The sequence below is a fragment of the Diplodia seriata genome (genome assembly GCF_021436955.1).
Source record: "Diplodia seriata strain FDS-637 chromosome Unknown scaffold_5, whole genome shotgun sequence".
NCBI lineage: Eukaryota > Fungi > Ascomycota > Dothideomycetes > Botryosphaeriales > Botryosphaeriaceae > Diplodia > Diplodia seriata.
Genome location: NW_027117312.1, coordinates 673,345 through 692,564, shown reverse-complemented (window position 1 = coordinate 692,564; position 19,220 = coordinate 673,345). Strand labels below are relative to the sequence as shown.

General features: G+C 55.4%; 4 protein-coding genes across 4 annotated transcripts; 3 read left to right on the top strand and 1 right to left on the bottom strand.

The window, feature by feature from the left end:
- Positions 1–440: 440 nt before the first annotated feature.
- On the top strand, positions 441–2,845 carry SLS55_005208 (uncharacterized protein; the record flags this gene model as incomplete). The annotated part of the gene is made up of 2 exons (XM_066776658.1): positions 441–754; positions 811–2,845. The coding sequence occupies 2 exons, from the start codon at positions 441–443 to the stop codon at positions 2,843–2,845; spliced, it is 2,349 nt and encodes a 782-aa protein (XP_066632500.1).
- A 386-nt stretch (positions 2,846–3,231) lies between these two features.
- On the top strand, positions 3,232–4,455 carry SLS55_005207 (uncharacterized protein; the record flags this gene model as incomplete). Its single annotated transcript, XM_066776657.1, has 1 exon — positions 3,232–4,455. The coding sequence occupies one exon, from the start codon at positions 3,232–3,234 to the stop codon at positions 4,453–4,455; it is 1,224 nt and encodes a 407-aa protein (XP_066632499.1).
- A 2,126-nt stretch (positions 4,456–6,581) lies between these two features.
- On the bottom strand, positions 6,582–9,403 carry SLS55_005206 (uncharacterized protein; the record flags this gene model as incomplete). Its single annotated transcript, XM_066776656.1, has 4 exons — positions 6,582–7,286; positions 7,344–8,384; positions 8,437–8,943; positions 8,999–9,403. The coding sequence occupies 4 exons, from the start codon at positions 9,401–9,403 to the stop codon at positions 6,582–6,584; spliced, it is 2,658 nt and encodes an 885-aa protein (XP_066632498.1).
- A 2,628-nt stretch (positions 9,404–12,031) lies between these two features.
- SLS55_005205 (uncharacterized protein) lies at positions 12,032–15,209 on the top strand (the record flags this gene model as incomplete). Its single annotated transcript, XM_066776655.1, has 3 exons — positions 12,032–13,606; positions 13,672–14,541; positions 14,652–15,209. The coding sequence occupies 3 exons, from the start codon at positions 12,032–12,034 to the stop codon at positions 15,207–15,209; spliced, it is 3,003 nt and encodes a 1,000-aa protein (XP_066632497.1).
- Positions 15,210–19,220: the final 4,011 nt, after the last annotated feature.

Sequence of the window (19,220 nt, the reverse complement as noted above, 5' to 3'; positions counted from 1 at the left end):
GAAATGGAGGACGCGGACGGTCTAGCAGCAGCGGGCGATAGGCGAAGAGGTGGTTTTGGGGGGCGGGTGACCGATGGCGCAGCTGGATAGAGCAGGTGGAGGGGTGTGTATTAGTGAAACTGGAGAGAGCGACATGGGTGGTGGTGGTGGATGCGAAGCTTTGCTGCCGGCCGATTTGCGCGCAGGGTTTCAGCCAAGCGGCGCGCAGCTGCGGTCCGGCGTGCCTTGACCCACGCGCTCCCCTCCCGCTCCAACGTCATTCTCCGCCCAATCAGCGTGCCCCGCGACCGAGCTCCCATCAGGCCTGTCCCCCACTGCCAGCAATGCCCTTCCCAAACAAGATTCAGAGTCACGGAGCACCGCGCTCAACGCTATTACACGTTCGTCCAGGGGGTTGATTCCAATCTACTGTATATGAGTGGCCCCGTCCCGTCGTCGCCATGGCTCCCAAGACGAGTGCCAGCAATACTTCTCGACAGCCGCCCGACTCCGGGTATCAGGACTTCCTGAGAATGGCTCGCTCCCACATCACTTTCGCTTTGATTGCTGCCAGTCTTTCCTTGTTTTTCGTATTCGAGCTCGTTTCTGTGTTCGGCGTCCCCACCGTCGACTACTGGCACTGGAAGCAACCCGGCACGTTGCGCGGCGGCGAAGATGCTCAGACGCATATCCTCGAGCTGAAGGAAGCTGCGGAAGCGGCCGCAGCTGGTGGAGATGAGTACCTGATTGGCGTGGGAAAGGCAGACATCACCGGGTAATATTGTTGCTCTCTTGAACTATGTCAAGCAAGTCGCTGATTGTCCGCTACAGTCCGGTTGTTGAACTCAACCTCATGGGTTACGCCAACAGCAGTCAGATCGGCACCGGCCTGCGCCAACGCATCTATTCGCGCGCTTTCATCGTCGCCAGCGCCGACAACCCCGACGAGCGATTTGTCTATCTCGTGCTTGATACCCAGTCTGGAGACCTTGCTGTTCGCAATGGTATATTGGAAGGCCTGGCAAGCTTGGGCGACAACTATACGATGTACAGCCAGGCCAATGTGGCTGTGACCGGCACACATTCGCACTCGGGTCCTGGAGCATGGCTGAACTACCTGTTGCCACAGATCACCAGTCTTGGATTCGATAAGCAAAGCTACCAGGCCATCGTCGATGGCGCTCTGCTCTCGATCCAACGTGCTCAGGAAAGCCTCACGACTGGAACGCTAAGTGTTGGTACCACCACCATCGCGGATGCGAACATCAACCGCAGTCTCTGGGCCTACCTCAACAACCCAGAAGAGGAGCGTGCCAAGTATACGGACAACGTGGATAAAACCATGACGCTGCTACGCTTCCAGCGAGCGAGTGACAGCAAGAATATTGGCGTCCTGACTTGGTTCCCTGTACATGGCACGTCTATGCTCGGTAACCAGACGCTCATTTCTGGTGATAACAAGGGAGTCGCTGCCTATCTTTTCGAGCAGGAGATGGGCAGCAATGCCAACGCGGCAGAGGACTTCGTCGCTGGGTTTTCGCAGGCAAACGTCGGCGACACGACTCCAAACGTCGAGGGTGCCTGGTGTGAGGATGGCAGCGGCGAGGAATGCACGCTCGAGACCAGTACCTGTGGCGGCAAGAGCCAGCCATGTCACGGTAGAGGCCCGGCTTGGGGTCTGAATGACGGAGGTGCCAAAAGTTGCTACGAAATCGGCCGCAGGCAGTACGCAGGTGCTCTAGACCTCTACTCATCGTTCGATTCCAGCAGCACCGCAATTTCCGGCTCGATTGCATCTTTCCACTCTTTCCACGACATGTCCAACTTCACATTCGCTCTGTCCAACGGTAGTACCGTGCGAACTTGCTCAGCAGCCATGGGTAACTCCTTCGCGGCTGGAACCACCGACGGCCCTGGTGCTTTCGACTTTACTCAAAATGACACTGGCACTCCGAACAATCCTTTCTGGAACGCTGTTGGTAGCCTTGTCCACGTACCCAGTGCAGAGCAGAAAGAATGCCAGCAGCCGAAACCCATTCTTCTCGATGTTGGAGCTAGCACTGTGCCATACCAATGGGCGCCGAACATTGTTCATATTCAGACTCTCCGTGTGGGCCAATTGTTCATTATCGTCAGTCCTGGCGAAGCAACCACAATGTCTGGAAGACGCTGGCGCGAGGCCGTGGCTAATGAAGTCACGTCCTCCGACTTATTGGCTACTGAAGGCAGCCCCGACCCAATTGTCGTCCTTGGTGGTCCAGCAAATACTTATGCTCACTATATCGCCACGCCCGAGGAATACAGTGTCCAGCGCTACGAAGGTGCGTCGACTCTGTACGGACCGCACACGCTTAATGCATATATCAACCGGACTCTCACATGGCTTCCATACCTTGCTCCTGGCGCAGAGGGTGCGCCGCCTGCTGGTCCAACCCCTCCGGATAATCGCAACAAGAGCCTGTCCTTTATCACCGGCGTTGTTCTGGACTACGCTGGAATTGGGAAGAGTTTTGGAGACGTCGTCACGGATGTCGAGTCTACCTACTCCGCCGGCGACATCGTGAAGGCTACTTTCGTTGGTGCCAATCCGCGGAACAATTTGCGTCTCGACGGAACCTTCGCGGCCATTGAGAAGCAGGATGGTGATACTTGGACGCAAGTGCTGGATGATAAAGACTGGGAAATTGTGTACGAATGGGTCCGAAAGTCGACGGTTCTCGGCACAAGCGAAGTCACCATCACCTGGGAGACCAACGACGATACGGCCTCCGGGACGTACAGAATTAAGTACTATGGTGATTCTAAGGCCGTCGGCGGTGCCATTACGGCCTTCGACGGCACCAGCGGAACATTTACAATCTCCTAATGGTACAAAATGTATGTTGCTTTTTTTCCCGTATGTAATTAGTATGAACACGTAAAGAAATGTACACGTAGTCGGTACGTGCAACGTCAACTATGATCTGTACCTTTAGCCGTGCGTTTTCTCTTTGAAGCCAACAACAAAGTAAGCTCTGACACGTGGCGGCGGCGATGGCTCGATTAGGCAGACAAAGAGGCACACAAGACAAAGACGCCTGCGCCCAGAGATCTCCCTTGTCCTTGACTTTATACTTACAGAACCCCACAGCTTTCAGCTTGCCGGCATTTTTCTCTGTCTCACGATTCGAACAGAGTCACCGTCATCCAAGGGAAAGCTACCAGTAAAGTCCACCATCATTCGTCAGGCCAGGAAAGGAAACTAGAGCAAGTATGCCTCGCGCAAATCGTTCTTCCTCCAGAAAGGCGCAGCAACCGAAAGGGAAGAAGCCTCCAAAGAATGCTGCTCCCGCGAAGTCCTCTTCCCGCACCTCTACCAAGCCTGCCTCCTCCGTTACCAAACCTCCTCACAAGTCCACGAAAAGGACCACTCGCTCCTCCACCCCGGCAACCAGCAACAATGGCGACGATGATGCTAACAACAACAACAAAAGCGGTGATTTCAACAGTAGCCCACAAGTACTACCGTCAGAAATCTCCGACCTCTCCGACATCGACTACATAGACTACGTCGACACCACCAGTGGCGGAAACGGCAATGGCAATGGCAATGGCAATGGCGACACCCCACTCGAACCCCCTCCGTCCAACAACGACCACCCCTCTTCCTCTTCCATCGCCGCCGTCGACGTCGACGCAAAAGAAGAAGAACAAGGAGGAGGAGACCCCCTCCCCGCCGTAACGAACGTCCTCGCGCCCGCGGTCGCCACGTTGCAAACGCTGTCGACGCAGCTGTCCGACGCTCTCGCGGCCGTGGCGGCGGGCGAGGCGAGCGAGGCGGACACGGTCGACGAGATGGTGGGCGGGGGTTTGGCGGGGTTCGTGGAGGCGGTGGAGGAGCTGGACCGGGTGCACGAGACTGCGACGGCGTGGTTCGAGGGGTGGGAGAGGGAGGAGGGGGGCGGTGAGGGCTTGGGGGAGGTGGAGGGGGAGGAGCGGCGGGTGGAGTGGGATTGGGGGGAGGAGAGGAGGAGGTGGGGGGTTCTGGTTGAGGGGGTGGTGGGGACGGTCAAAGGGTGGGGCGATACTGAAGAGACAGGGGCGGGTGCTGGGGGCGATGACGATGATGAGGAGTGGGTCTTTGGGAATGACGGTGACGGTGACGACGATGATGAGGAGGATCATTGGATGGAAGGGGAGGGAAAGAGGAAGAGGAAGAGAGCGAGAAGTAAGAGTAGGACAAAGGCGGTTATTACGGAAGTATGCGCTGAGGATGGGGCGGATGGGACGGCAGTGAAGAAGCGGAAGACATCGGGAACGGAAAGCAATGGTGAGCAGAAAGGAATGACACAAGGGCTACAGGATAGGGTAGTTACTGAGCAGGGGAGTGGTGTTCCCGCAGTCTCTGAGGCTCACACTGCGGAGGGAAAGAAGCAGGAGGGCGAGGGAGTACACGATGGCAATTGGGAAGAGTTTGAGATCGACTGGGACATTTGAGGTTCAAGTGGGGTCTGACATGCGGTGACCATAGCCTGCTGCACGGTAAGTAGTTGCGTTCTATTTGTCAATCAAGAAAAGGTTGTTATTTGGCTTTGCTCTGTCTCCAACTAGCAAACGAAAAGAGGAAAACAATGTTGATCAAGTTGCTGTAAGAGGTGACGATTGCTTGGCCGTTCCGATACGGTCTTGCAACCGAGACTCGCGATAAGGGTAATAAGTCATCCAGCCATCTGATAGTCGGCTGAATGAAAAGTGGAGCTCATCGTGTGACATGTAGCACAGCAAAAGGAAGGAAGCTTCCCAAATTCATTCCATGTTCTGCGGATGACCTTCAATGGCTTCTTGCATGAGCTGACTTACACGTTTCCGGGAGTAACAGATAGGTATAGCTGTTTGTTGTTGTCGTCATCGTCTTTGGTGAGCTTGAGCCGCTCTTCAATGACGTCTCCCTTATTGATCAGAAAGTCATCCATCTCGACAATCAATCGCGCGTGATCCCATAGCTCATCACGGGCTGGATAGATAGAAAAGTAGCTGTAACCGTTATTGCACTCGCCAATCCGACTGAGACGGGAAGGCAAGCAAGCTTCGGTCGAGCATCACAATAGTACAGCATCTGCAGAGGTTCGGCTTGCACCCGACCTGATGTAACACGAGGGCTGCACGTGTCCGAAGCGATGATCGGGTCCTGTGTGTCAGTGATATCGTCTACCCTTCGCCAATTCATTCATACGAAGTACATCCTGGTTGCAGTACTCCCGCGGCAAATATGTTGATGTTTGCTCCTCACGATGTACCGAAGACTCAGAATGAGGCCTGTGCAGGAATGTGCTGTGTATGCTTCTAAAGCCGCATGACAAAAAATTGAAGAAGGCGAGGTCAATTGATTTGAAGTATCAATTTTGTAGTGAAGTCGCAAGAACCATAAAAAGGTGCGATGCGTACGATACTCGAAACTTAAGCAAATCCACCAGATCAAGAGCACCACAAGAACCAGATCAACCAGCCTTCACTTCAGCTAACCTACCTCATCCGCAACCCACACCACTTCCCACGGAACTCAGCAAAAATGTCGGGTGGAGAAGGATACAGCCGCTACGCCTGCGCGTACTGGGACTCTCATGGATGCCGCAACTACGTTTGGCAGCAGGGCGATGCCTGTGGCACCTGCCAGGTACGTGCAGCTCACTCATACTCTATCCCTTCCTACAATCCCCCTCTTCCAAATTCAGAACTTCCGTGAGGGGAATGTAACGGATGCTAATCAGGAAGCAGTCTCTTGGTCGACCCTCCAAGCGCTGAAACGACACATGTGCAGTGCCTGTCTCTCGAAAGAGCCTGATACGACGTCTTGAACGATAAGATACGCAAAGTCCGTCGAGAGAGGGATCAATGGCACAGCTGGAAGTCTGGGACGACACAAAAGCGATCAGTGGACACGGTTGCATGGGAAGATGATAGACAAAAAGGGCTCTCAATGTAACGCTTGCCGCCAAATCTTTGCTCTAAACAAGATTCATATATGCACTGTGACAGAACTCAACCGAAGCCAGAGATCACCACAGCAGGTGGCAAAAGGAAATTCGCCCGCATCTGGCTTACGCAGATATTGCATCGTTAATGTTGTATTGGTAGGCAGTCGAATACAAGTTCCGGACGTAAAAGGAAGTTGCGAATGTGCACATTCATGTCCGGATCATGTATTCAACTGCCTACGTAGGGTCAGCTCCACGGGCAAACTCTTTTGTCATCCGCTGCCAAGCAATACGATTTCAGGAAACAACGGGATGCACCATCGTTTGACTTTACAGCGTGTCATACTGTCATTGCTATGTACTGAACCTGCCAAAGACATTACGTTCCGTCTAGATATTTTCGACAATCATCATGATACATGCAAGTGGTATCTCAAGGAGTGGGTGTTCATATCATCAGTTCCAGCGGGGAAACAAAGACCAACAATCAAAAAGCAAGGGGCGTACCCACTTCATCAGACCTGTGTGTGCACCATTTTCCCGTCTATTTATAAAGAGAAAAGGAAAAAAGAATCCCCAAGAACCCACCGGGGGTTCCTGGTACCTCCCTCCGCAAGCGCAATTTGGAGTCCAGTGCGAGGGAGTCCTTTACCACGTGAACAGCATCAAGTTCGGGTTCAGGGCGATGGGAAGGAGCAGGTGCGCGGCGACGATGGTGGCCAGAGGCCAGATGGCGACGAAGGTCTTGACCTGGTAGAGAGGAGGGAAGACGTAGGCGCCGCAGACCATGAGGCCGATGCAGGCGATGCAGAAGATGAACGTGTACTTGAAGCGCTTGAGCACACGCGGGATCTCCTCGAAGAAGGTGGTGTTCGTGGCCTCCTTGGCCGTCGCGCCCCACGACATGTCGATGGAGAACATGTGGCAGAGGATGGCCTGGGAGACGTGCAGCGACAGGCCGCCCAGGAAGCAGGTCAGAAGCGGCACCCACTTGAAGCATTCGATCCACGCTGAGAGGAGCGCCTTTTCCTCGGTACGGTAGCGGAGAATGCCGAGGGAGACGTTGCCGAGGGCGTTGAAGACGACTACAATGCCGAAGTAGATCTCGAACGAGGAAGTGTAGTAGTGGTCGTAGTAACCATTGAACCAGCCAATCATGAAGTAATTGAGCAGGGTCAGGATCCAGGCAGAGCCAATGGCGTAGTAAGTACCGATGTACGCCATAATGGTAATCTTCGAAGGCAGAGGCATGCTAGACATGATGAAATTCCGGAAAAGCTTGGTGAAGGGGCCACGGATGGGCCAGTAGCGGAGAGGATGGAAAATTAGCTCGCTACAGCCATAGGCGTATTTCTCCCTATAAAAGCCAACATTATTAGTTATAAGCCATCTTAAAGGACGTGATTATACGTCCCATCGTGCGAGCTCATCGTCCACGGTAATTGACACGCCTTCCTTATAGCCGTCGCCCTTGTACGCACCAAGGCGAATGGTGTAGCCTTCGGTTTGCAAGCGCAGAGCCATGTCGAAGTCTTCAGACACGGTCGCCTCACTCCAATACTTTTCGCGGTGGTCGTCTTTACAGTCGTAGGCAATGTTCTGAACGGCAGACCAACGCAACCAAGCGTTGTGGCCAACGAAGGGAGCAACGTCACCGCAGGAGACCGAGTAGCGGATTTGCGTATAGATCAGGTTAGTGAAGTAGGTGATGCCACGCTCGAAGAAGCTGTCCGTAACGTTCATGACACCCGAAGAGTACTGGATAATGCCAACCTGGGGAGACTGATCCATTTCGCTGACAGCTTCGAGGAAGCAGTCCTTGGGGACACGGGTATCGGAGTCAATCAACAGGATGTAGTCACCAACGCGGATATTGCCGTCAGCCCAAGTGCGGCCCTCGTCTTCGGCGACAACCTCGGCAAGGGCATTGCGGTAGGCCGCAACCTCGTCGTCCTGAGTCCAGGAATCTGAGCGGTGCAGAGGGAGCAGCTTCTCCTCGACACGGTTGGAGACCCAGAGGGCGTAGTTCATGTTGGAAGCCTTCTTGAACTTTCCGCGGCGCAAGAAAGCCTCTTCTCCCTCAGCAGGTTTCGGGTTATGCTTAGGACGGGCGACCCATCCAATCGAATGTTCTTCGTAGAACTCTCTTCGCGCGAGAGCCTCTTCCTCTGGAAGCAACTGCATGCCATCGTCGTTGACGAAGATGTTAGCAGTGCCGCCCTGCATTTCGTAAGTAGACATGGCGGCTTTGATGGAGCGAATGGTGGGCTCAATAACGGCGTGGAGGCCTTCCTTGTAGACGGGGCACTGGATGGTCACGTGGGGGAGTACACTAGTATCGCGGTTCAAGCGGCGAGGGGCAATTCCAGAGTAGTACTTGCTGTTTTCACTGGTTTGGCCGATGGGTCCAATGATTTGCGCAACGTTGCCGACAAGAGCCTGGAAAAAAAACTGCAGGTGTGTCAGTTGGAGCGGTGGATGCGGGTGCGCAGCAATCACTTACCAGAGACAGCCATGCTTGCGGAATCACCACGGCGGCAAAAGCCAGGCGGATATAGCTGCCATCGACCTGCAACTGGACGGCGATCTCACGCCAGCCAGAGCCAATCGCAACGCAAGTGACGACCATGGTGCATGCAGTGATCAGCGCTTGGATCAAGACGGTCTTGCGGGGCTTTTCCTCAGCCGCCTCCGGGTCCTCGAGCTCGTAGACGTCGTACGAGGCCTCTTTTTTCTCGTCGTCGCCGTCTTCAGCATCCTGCCATATCATGTCCATGAGGGCAGCTTCGATGTTCTTGACGCGCTCGAGCAGTCTCTTCGGTTGATCTTCCCACACCACGAGAATGCCTCGATCCGCGATGAAAGCAGCGAACTGGTGCTTCTGGCAACGTGGCAAGAATGACATATCGGGAAGCACCTGAACTCGTAGACCCTTCTGGATTTCGACATACGGCAGGTTGTTGTTGTGGAGCAGGATCTTGATAACGCGGGTGTTGACAGTCATGGCAACCTATGATGCAGATGTCAGGACGACGTTCAATCAGGTCAAATGCGGCCGAACTTACGCGAACGTTGAGCTGCTCGATGGCCTTCAAGAAACCATTCGGCTCTTCTGCCAGCTCTGCAGGACAGCATGCATACGAGCCCCGGGCCTTCTTCAAGACAACACCTTCCTCGTACTCGCCGGCGCACCACAGTTTCTCTTCCTGCTGGGAGTGAAGCCAGTTGACCATGACATCGCACTTGATCTCGCTCAACTGGTCCATGCCCGAGCTCCGGTAAAGAGAGTTCGGGCGAGATCCATAGGGAGAGGAACCGCTTGAGCCGGCAAGGTAAGCAGGGCGGGGAGAATCAAGCGGCGGCAAGCTGTCAGGCCGCGCCTCGGCTGGCTTCTCGTTGGTGATGACTGCCTTGGCCGCATTCTTCTTGTCTTCGCCCTTGCGAGGGGCGAAGTAGGATTTGAGGCCCATTGGTATGGGGAGAAGGTTGATAGGGTGACAGATCAAGTGAGCGGCACACAAGTGGCAGTACGGAAACCCGTCTTCGAAGACACTTGCTACACGAAGAGCGAACGGCCCATTCAAGGAAGAACGGGAGCTTGGGAACGAGAGATGAAGCCAAGGCTCAGGGCCTACGGGTAATTGCGCGAAAAGCGAAGGACGGCGGGTTCAGCAGTCGAAATCCTGGGAGACGGCACGATGATATATTGGAGGCCGGGAAAGGATTGCTGCCAAGATGGTAGGGCAGACAGCGGTGGACATGCAAGATAGCGTTCAATGCCACGACAAGCGGGAGCGACCGGCATGCTGGGAGCATTGGAGCGGACTAGCCACGCGAAAGAGGAAGTGTGGCACAGCGGGACCGCCGCTCGGGGGCATGGGCATGATTTGCAGCATGGAGGGCGAGCTTCTGGCCCACGCTATCGGCGGCCCCCAACAACCTTGAGCAAAACCTAAAACGCCAGGCAGCTTGCGGACATGGCCGCCCGTATCTGCACGATAGCAATCCCTGCGGGCGAGGGCTGCGTTCTGGAAGTGTCGCACTGCCGAATCGATAGAAGCTGCACCCACTGCTCGAGCTGGACCCCGCCGCCAGCCCGCGAGACTCTCAGTCACGGCATCGTTTGGCGGGAGGGCTCATGGCAAGGACTACAGAAGATTGCGACGCTAAAGGATGGGGTGTAATTTTGGGATGGCATCTGATCTGGGATGGGACAAGACGGCGCATCCGGCCAGGCAGCGCCATGTCGCAGGCAGAGTGGCATGGTGGTGATGAGGCGACTGGCTGTGGGCGAGCGACAGAGCGGCAGAGCAGCTATTCTTAGGCATGCAGGCCGTGTTGTTATCACGGCGAAAAGCGGCTAATGGTGGTTGCAAGCGATGCCCTGGCAGGCGGGCCAATCGAGGCCGAGACACCCCTGAGGCCGGTCTAAGGTGCGGCTTCGCTAACGGCGCGCAGCCCTTGTGGCTTGCCGTTGCATTGTTGTGAAGACGAGCGCACTATAGCCGGTCGATCCTTGATCCTCGGTCGCGGTTCCCTCGCACGGTTGCACTGGCGATAGGTAGCTTGGGTGCTGCTCGTTTGCGTTGCCATCTGACAGGTGCGGGGTTGCGCCGTCCCCCCGACTCGAGCAGGCGTGCAGTCGTGCAGTCCCGTCGTGCAGGGCGGCCGGGCAGAAGCAGCCGGGCGAGGGTAGGTCGTGGTCGTGGTTCCCGCGCTGGAGCGGACAGCGTGCCACGGGGCTAGCGGTTTTTGGGCAGAGGCAGTGGGGGCAGGAGCGGATACGAGAGCACCCGGAGGCTCGCCACTTGCGGGTTGACTCGAAGCGGGCAGGCGCCGCATGCAACCACGGAGCTTGCGACCATCGCACAATTTGCTGCACCCAAATCAATCTCTGCTGCCGTGGCCGTGGAGTTACTCGATCCTTCACCACTGCTCCCACTTTCCGGCGTGGGGCGTCGAGTCAGTCGGGTGCAGAGACTCGCCCAGATGCTGCCGCTGCCAGGGACACGTCTGCTGCCAGCGACTTGCGATGGACGCCGCGGATGCAGCCGCCGAGCTGCAGATCTGGCCCTGCCTCTGATCGCCCTTTTCAGCCTCATTGCTACCCATTTGGGCCATCTTGGTCTGGCACGCCGGCCTGTGGCTGCCTGATGCCACGCGAGCACGGCTTCTTCAACTCAAATATCGCTTGATAAGAACCCACAGCCCTGGGTGCTGCAGGAGCATGGGTACGTGCCTATGCCGTGTCGCCCTCGTCGGCATACGCTGGCAGGCGTCAGACCATGTCGCGACGGAGTTCATTCCTGGCCGTACGACGGAGAAGTAGCACGGAAGCTGAGCTGGTCAGAATCACGGCAGTAGCCCGCGGCATTCGTGGTTGACACGACTTACCCGTTCCCAACCAGCTTGACGGCGTCTCCATTGTCGTGGGTCACCTCGAGAGGCGGAGATATGTGCAGTGGGTAGCGCAAAGGGCCCGGCGCAACTGGCTCAGCGACATCACTATTGTTGCGAGATCTAAGCTAGTCAGCCTAGTGAGGTATCGCGAGGTAGAGAGCACTGATTAAAGAGAGATGGAGTGGATGCGGCACAGCGGTGACAAAAGAGTTTACTGGCCTTGGAGCTCGCCGACGATACATGGGATGGGTGTTTTTTCTATGCGGCGCAATCCACCGACACACCCACCGGTACTTTCGATGACACTGTATTGTGTAGGTTGTGGAATCCCACATCTAGACGTGTTTGTGCGGATTAAAATTTTGCATCTGTGTCGGGACATTCGCTTCAACTGCCCACACAGAAACGCAATTGCTTGTGGCGTAGAGGGCACAGGCCAGCTCCGCCAACGACGTCATCCATCACCCCGCATTGGCATCCTACCGTGGCACAACAACGAGCAAACTTCTTGCAAGGCTCTTTCACCGCATTACCGAATCCGGGAAGTTGTGGGGTTATGACTCCTCATGATTAGGCGACACCGTCGTCTCAGCCTGTAGGCAGCAGGGCTGCGCCACATGCGCCATGCTATTTAACTCCTCAAGTCCATTGGTATTCCACACTTCTACATTGTACAATCACACCATCATCTTGCCGCCATGGCTCCCAACCAGCACATTTGTGGCTTCTACTACACGACCCCTCGCGTCGACGCCAATCCCTGGGAGGACCAGTGCCAACGACACTACCTTCCACAGCTCGGCCTCAAGTCCCACACAACCATCCTCTCGAGGACCTCGAGGACCCTCCTTACCCAAACCTTCACAAACCCGGATCAGACGAAGGCCATCAAGAATGTGCGCTACACATTCCCGCTCTACGATGGAGTCTCCGTCGTTGGCTTCACCTGTCGCGTAGGTGACCGGCTCATCAAAGGCCAAGTCAAGGAAAAAGAAAAGGCCAAGTCCGATTTCAACCAGGCGGTTGAGCGTGGCCAGGTTGCCGGTTTGCTGGAGCAGCTGCCTGACGCCGCCGATGTCTTCACCACAACTGTGGGCAACATTCCCCCCGGAGCAACCATCGTCGCCGAAATTGCCTATCTTGGTGAATTGAAACATGACGCACAAGTCGACGGCATCCGCTTCACCATACCCACTGCCATCGCCCCTCGCTATGGCAAATACCCGGGAGAGCTGCTTAGCAAGCCAGCTTCAGCCCAAGCCCACGCCAGCTCCGGCATGGAGATTGTCATCGATGCAGTCTCCGACGACCACTCGCCCATTAAGCAGTTGCAATCGCCAACCCACCCAATCTCCGTGTCGATGGGGGTGACGTCGACAGCTCCGGATGCAGAGCCCACGATGACGAAGGCATCCGCAACCCTGAGTCTCGGCACCGCAGAGCTCGACACAGACTTCATCATTCAAGTGGTGGCGAAGGACACTGGGAACCCTACCGCTATCCTGGAGACACATCCAAGTATCCCTCAGCAGCGCGCCCTCATGACAACCCTGGTGCCCAAGTTCTCGCTGCCGTCAATCAGACCGGAGATTGTTTTCATTTGCGATCGGAGCGGTAGCATGGGGAGTGGATCAAAGATACCCACGGCCGTCGAAGCTCTCAAGATCTTCTTGAAGAGCTTACCGGTAGGCGTGAAGTTCAACATCTGCTCCTTTGGTAGCCATTACACTTTCCTCTGGCCGAAAAGTAAGTCTTACAGCCAGGATTCCCTTGAGGAAGCGATCAAGCATGTCCAGACTTTCGATTCCGACTACGGCGGCACCGAGATCTTCGAACCGCTAAAAGCAACCTTCGAGAATCGCTACAAGGACATGGAACTCGAGATCATGCTTCTCACTGATGGCGATGTCTGGGGGCACGAATCTATATTCGCATACCTGAACGAGCATATCTACGTCCAGAAGGAGCCTGTCCGTGTCTTCACTCTGGGAGTGGGGCTTGATGCAAGCTCGGCTCTTGTTGAGGGTATCGCAAGAGCGGGCAATGGCTTCTCTCAGGCGGTTGGCGACAACGAAAAGATGGATAGGAAGATTGTGCGCATGTTAAAGGGCGCTCTCTCTCCGCACATCACCAATTACAGCTTGGAGGTCAAGTATGCGGACGAGAAACAGGGTAATAGCGACGACGGGTTCGAGCTTGTCGAGAAGGTTACCGACAGTCTTCGTGTCAACCTCAATTTGCGCGATACGGAAGCCCAACACAAAGCTGGGGTGGTAAGCATGCCTAAACATCGAGCCACAGAGCAATCTCATAATGTCGACTCTAACACTCACAACAGGCACCGAAACCCCCAATATCATTGTTTGATCCCTCAGTAGACGTTGACGCCCCGGAGCCACACAATGCATCCAATGATGGTCAGGATCGCTACGCGCATCTTCCTCCGCTTGATCCTCCGGCCATTCTTCAAGCGCCTTCTCGCATACCTGCGCTCTTCCCTTTCAACCGCAGCACGGTATATCTACTCCTGTCACCAAACTCACCAGCAGCGAATCGTACGCCGAGCTCGGTCATTCTCCGCGGCACCTCATCCCACGGGCCCCTTGAGCTCGAGATCCCGGTGACAGTTGCTTCGGAGAACAATGGCAAAGGCGAGACGGTCCATCAACTCGCCGCGCGCAAGGCTGTCAGCGAACTCGAGGAGGGACGCGGCTGGCTTTCGGAGGCCGTCGATGCCACGGGCGCCAAGTTGAAGGAGAAGATGGAAGGCCGTTGGGACGAGCTGGTCGAGCGCGAGGCCGTACGTCTGGGCGTGAAGTTCCAAGTTGGCGGCAAATGGTGCTCCTTCGTCGCGTTGGAGCAGAATCCGGAGAACCAAGACGCGGAGCCCGCGAGCCGGGACTGGGAATACCTGGATGACGGCGAGCCAATCCCCTCGGCGGCTACGGATGATCCAGGTCTCGCCGATTACCAGCAGGGCGTCATGCTCCTTCGGCAGGAAAAAGCAGCAGCCGGCCCCCGGTTCATGATGATGGCCTCGGCTTCAGCTAAGCCCGGTGGCCGTGGTGGTGCGGGTATGAAGGGGTTCCGCCAGCGCGTCACGGACAAGCTCGGGCAACAACATCAGCCTGCCGCTGCCGCCGCCGACGTGCAGCTGATGTCTTCTGAGCCCATCATGGAAGCTTGTGCCGACCCTCTTGCAGACGACGTATGTGCAATCTCCCCAAATCCCCCTCCCCCCCCCTTTTTTCTTTCTCGTTTATTTTTTTCGCCAAAGGCTCCCCCCTTGATGCTGACTTGGCTTCTCGCCTCCACCAGGATGACGAGGAAATGGGTTTCGCCTTGTTCGACGACGACAGTCCACCTGCTCCTCCTCCCGCCGCGCCGGCTAAAATCCAGTCACGCAAGGCAAAGAGAAGGAAGACGGCGGGGAAAGCGCTGAGGGCGGAAATAGATGAGGAGGAAGACGGAGGGGCGGATGCCGCCGAAGCGTCGTTGTCGCCCCTCCAGCGCATCGTCGCGCTGCAGACCTTCGAGGGGTCGTGGGAATTGGATCGCCGGTTGCTGAGCGCCGTGGGCGGCTTGCCCGGAGTGAATGACGGCGATGGCGATGGTGATGCCATGGCGGATGCGATGAGGGCCTTGGGGTGCGATGGACCGGCGGCCGATGGAGTGGCCTTGATGGTGGTTCGTAAGGTTGCGGCCACTGTCTTGGCGATTGCGTTCTTGAGGCTGAAGGTGGCAGAGGAGGAGGAGGCGTGGGAGTTGGTCGTGGAGAAGGCGGAGGACTGGCTCAACGATGGGTCTGGCGTCGGCGAGGAGGTGGTCAGGGCCATGAAAGAGAAGGCGGAGGCGCTCGTCAAGGGGAAGGAGTAATATCTCACGAGTACCGACACAGCAGGTGACAGAAGAATTGGGGCTACCAGCATACTCCTCCCAAAATATTGCACCATACTTGTAGGGAGTTGACTCCAAGGTCCGGACACACCTGCACGTATTTGAGACTCGCATCTACGTCCGGACCTTGGATTCAACTACCTATGGAAAAGAAGGCGGCCGGAAACGGGAAGAAGCGTAATGGTGTCCGAATGACGCAGGCAGAGAAAAGGGGGGATACACTTGAAAAGCCGGTCTTTCGTTCAGTCGACGGCGGAAGAATCCGCGAACGTGTTCTATCACTTACTCAAATAACTTGGTATTCCATACCTGGGTATTTGTCAGTCAAAAGTTACACCAATGTCACACTGTTGATGGAGAGCTGGGATATACACCGTCATTCCTTATTCAGTCCATCGTTCGAAGAAGCCTTAGTAGACCCACTGAGACTCTCCCGGTGGCGGACCGCAGCAGCCCGGGCGGCATGGGAACGCGTTGGCATTCTCGGTGACTCTCATTGTACCGCAGAACATGCCCTGTGCCTTGAGGCAGAGGATCCTGCGCGTCTTCCTCTTGTGGCCGCAAGCGTAGCGGGTGACGACTTGCAGGCACATTTTCGGTGAACAGCGGGTTTTGTTGGATCAGGTCTCTGCAGAAAAGTGGCTTTTCGTCTTGAAAGGCTCAGTGAATTTTTCTCTTCCCGTTATTTCATATTGCGGTTTGTGCGTCCCTGTGTAGCGTGGGGTGAGGTAGAGCGTGGAAGTGATATTTCGGGGAGGAAGGAGCTGGGTCTGGTGAGTGCAATATCGTTGCTTTTTCTCCCGCCTGCCTCGTGGCGCGCAATCTAGATCTCACGCCATGTCTTGGGGGCAGTCAGCAAGGCGTCGGCGATGAGGTCATTTTCGTATGAATGCTCCTACGGAGAAGCGGAGATCTGTAAGTGAAAATATACCGGTGCCGTGTGCGCCGCAGGTTTCAGACGCGGAGGTGCCGGCAGATGGGCAGAAGCTCCCCGTGGTTCCCGATACGGTGCCTTGCGGCCACCAAGACACTAGTAACCCTGAAGTTTGACCTAGTCATTGAGCTTCGTGAGTAGGTTGGCTTGGAAGATGCGTGCGTGGTCAGCTTGAGAACTTCGTTCGGGGCTGCTGGCGTTCTCCGTGTGGCGGCACGTGGCCGCTACTTGATGTCATTGCCAAATATTCGAACAGCCACAGCGGATGACGGAGGAATTTGGCCCTTTGAATATACCCAAGATGATACGCACTTCCTACATAGATTGGCCAGTAGCGGAGGGGATGGAAAATCAGCTCGCTACAGTACGGAAAAGCTTGGTAAAAGGACTATGGATGGGCTAGTAGCGGAGAAGATGGAAAATCAACTCGCTATAGCCATAGGCGTATTTCTTTCTTTAAAAGCTAATATTTATAGTTATAAGCTATCTTAGAGAACGTAATTATAAAATTATCGTACTAGCTTCTTCTCTACTATTAAATATATTTTTCTTATAGCCGTTATCCTTTTACGTACTAAGGCGAATAATATAGCCTTCGGTCTACAAGCGTGGACAGCAGAGAGATACCCTCTTAGCATTACACCGAAATTTAATTAACAAATTCTACCTAAACCACACCGGGGCGGTAAAATACTCGATATCGCCGGCATAAAGCACCTCAACAGCTCCACGGCAGACAGTAAAGCACAACAGTAGCCAGACCCAAAGCTTAAGGACACTACCATTCACACTACAGGCACATATCTCCGACCAGATTCTTATAAACCATGTCCGACAACGGGGGTACCGATTATGGAGCTTCTATGCCAATGTAGAGTTACAGCGGGCGACAAAAGCAATTGCCAACCCGTATGCAGGAAAATTCTACATAGGGCATGTAGATGAATATAAGATCCGGACGTAAATGCAAGGTTCAAATGCACACATTTACGTCCGGATTTTGTATTCAAATACCTGAAACATAAATTCTCTGATCACCCGCTGTGGAGTGATGCTAATATTATGAAGAGCCTATGCATGGACTAGCAGAAGTCTTTATGGTTTCAGTCGGCCGTGTTCGGAAAAGATACGATGTCACTGGCGTACGGAGATCACGGCAAACATAAGTGAGACAGCTTTTGGTGGAGGAGGCAAAAACACGACATGCTTTTTGTTGCTAACCAGAGATGATGAGAACTTGGTCGGTAGATGACCAATTCAAGCCAAGAACGGCGAAGGAAAATGAAGCGGCAAAAGAAGCAGTAGAAGCGGAAAAAGTACGAGAAAAAAGTAGTATCAGAGTAACAGTCGTTCCGGCATCGAGAAGGCGAAAGAGGAGAAATGGAAAAACACGCTGAAAATGACAAGGCTCGAAACAAGAAAAAAGAAAAAAGTAGGAAAACGACAGCGCTAAGGAAAGGGAGAGCCATACTCCACGCTAGGGTATCATATCAAACTTTTACAAGGAAACAACAGAAATAAGAGAAGAACAAAGAGTTCCGTACAATCTAGTGTCATGAGGGGGTCGAGATTAAAAAAGCAAATAACAAGACAAGCTGTGGGGAAGAAAAGTAGTGGCAAAAGCCGGAGGCGGACCCACACGTGCCCCTCTTATCGCACCATTTCCAGGCGCTTAAGAGCGGCATTGGGCAGCAAGAACCGACCGAGGAGCCTGAATCGCACGGAGCCAGCCCGAGTCGAGAGACGAGGTTCCGAAGGAGCGATGATAGCAGCGCGCACAGACTCAACGGCGCTGAGAAAGGCCATTGGAAGTCGGGGTGCACGCTGGGCGCTTCATGTCTCTCACTTGGCGAGCGCGGCGACGGCCGTGGTCGCTTTTCCCTCGAGCAGCCAGCCCTCGGCGCGCTGGCAGCTGGAACACTTCTCGCCGACGCGCTCGTAGAACTCGGCGACGCCGGTGCAGAAGCCGCGACGGGCGCGGATGGGCTCGCACATCTCGAGGCGCTTGTCGCCGTAGTGACGGCAAGCGTGGATCTGCTCGAACTCTTTGCACATTGTCGTTGTGGTGTTGTTGTGCTAACCCGGGGGCGCGGGGGTTGGTGTCGAGCGATTGCAGCAGGCGAGAGAGACGCTGGCGGGGTATAGGCCACGTCTGGAGGATTGTCGACGTCGACTCAGATCGGGGGTCCGGCTGTCGGGAGCACGCTTCTCAGGGAGGTCCGCGACACGAGGAAGAGCGTCTTGCACTTGGCAGGAGTGTGGCCGCGCGGGCGGATTGAGGCTGTAGGAAAGCCCGTCGACGCTGGCTCTTATGCGATTGGGGTCCGGACGAGCAGTGTGTCACACAGTGGCAGCCTGTCGATCTCTCCGCTGAACGGGCTGTGCTGGTGTTGAGTCCTGTGGGAGGCATGGTCAGTGGGGTCCGTTTGCCTGCAAAAGAGGGGCTTGTCGAGTCGTGCGTACCAGGCAGCAAGGTCCAGAAGGATGCTTGAAGGGTTCCCGTTGGCGGGCGGAGCGGAGTAATCGCTGCGCTTATGGGTGTTGTCAGGGAAGCGTTTGGGCTCGACCCGCGAGAGCCGTGTCAGGTGGGAGAGATCCGGGGAAGGCTGGCTGCTGCTGCGCTCATCACAACAGGCCCGCGGGAGCGGGCATGAGCAGGGCTTTATGGGCGGCCGCGGTGGTCCATGTCTTGCAATGCGTTTGTTTTTTTGATGAGTTGAGGCCTGGCCTTGCGGCACGAGCGCTGGAGGCATCCGCGTCGGACCGTTGACGGTCGATCATCCGCTGGCGGATCAGCATTGGCTAGTCGGCCGGGTCCTGCAAGCCCGCCGTTTGCTAATTGCTGAAGAAGCGGAGACTTTTTGCTTGGCCGTGGGAGAGTTCCCTGTCGTCTCCAGCTGTTTGCAGGCTACCGCAACCCTGGAAAGGGCATCGCCGGGTCACGCGCACCGCAAAACCCTCCCAGATCCCAACAGGAAAAGAAATGGAAGGGAAGACGCACGAGCTCCGCCGCGGGATTTGATCACCACAGAATCATTATTCGAGAACTCGGCAAC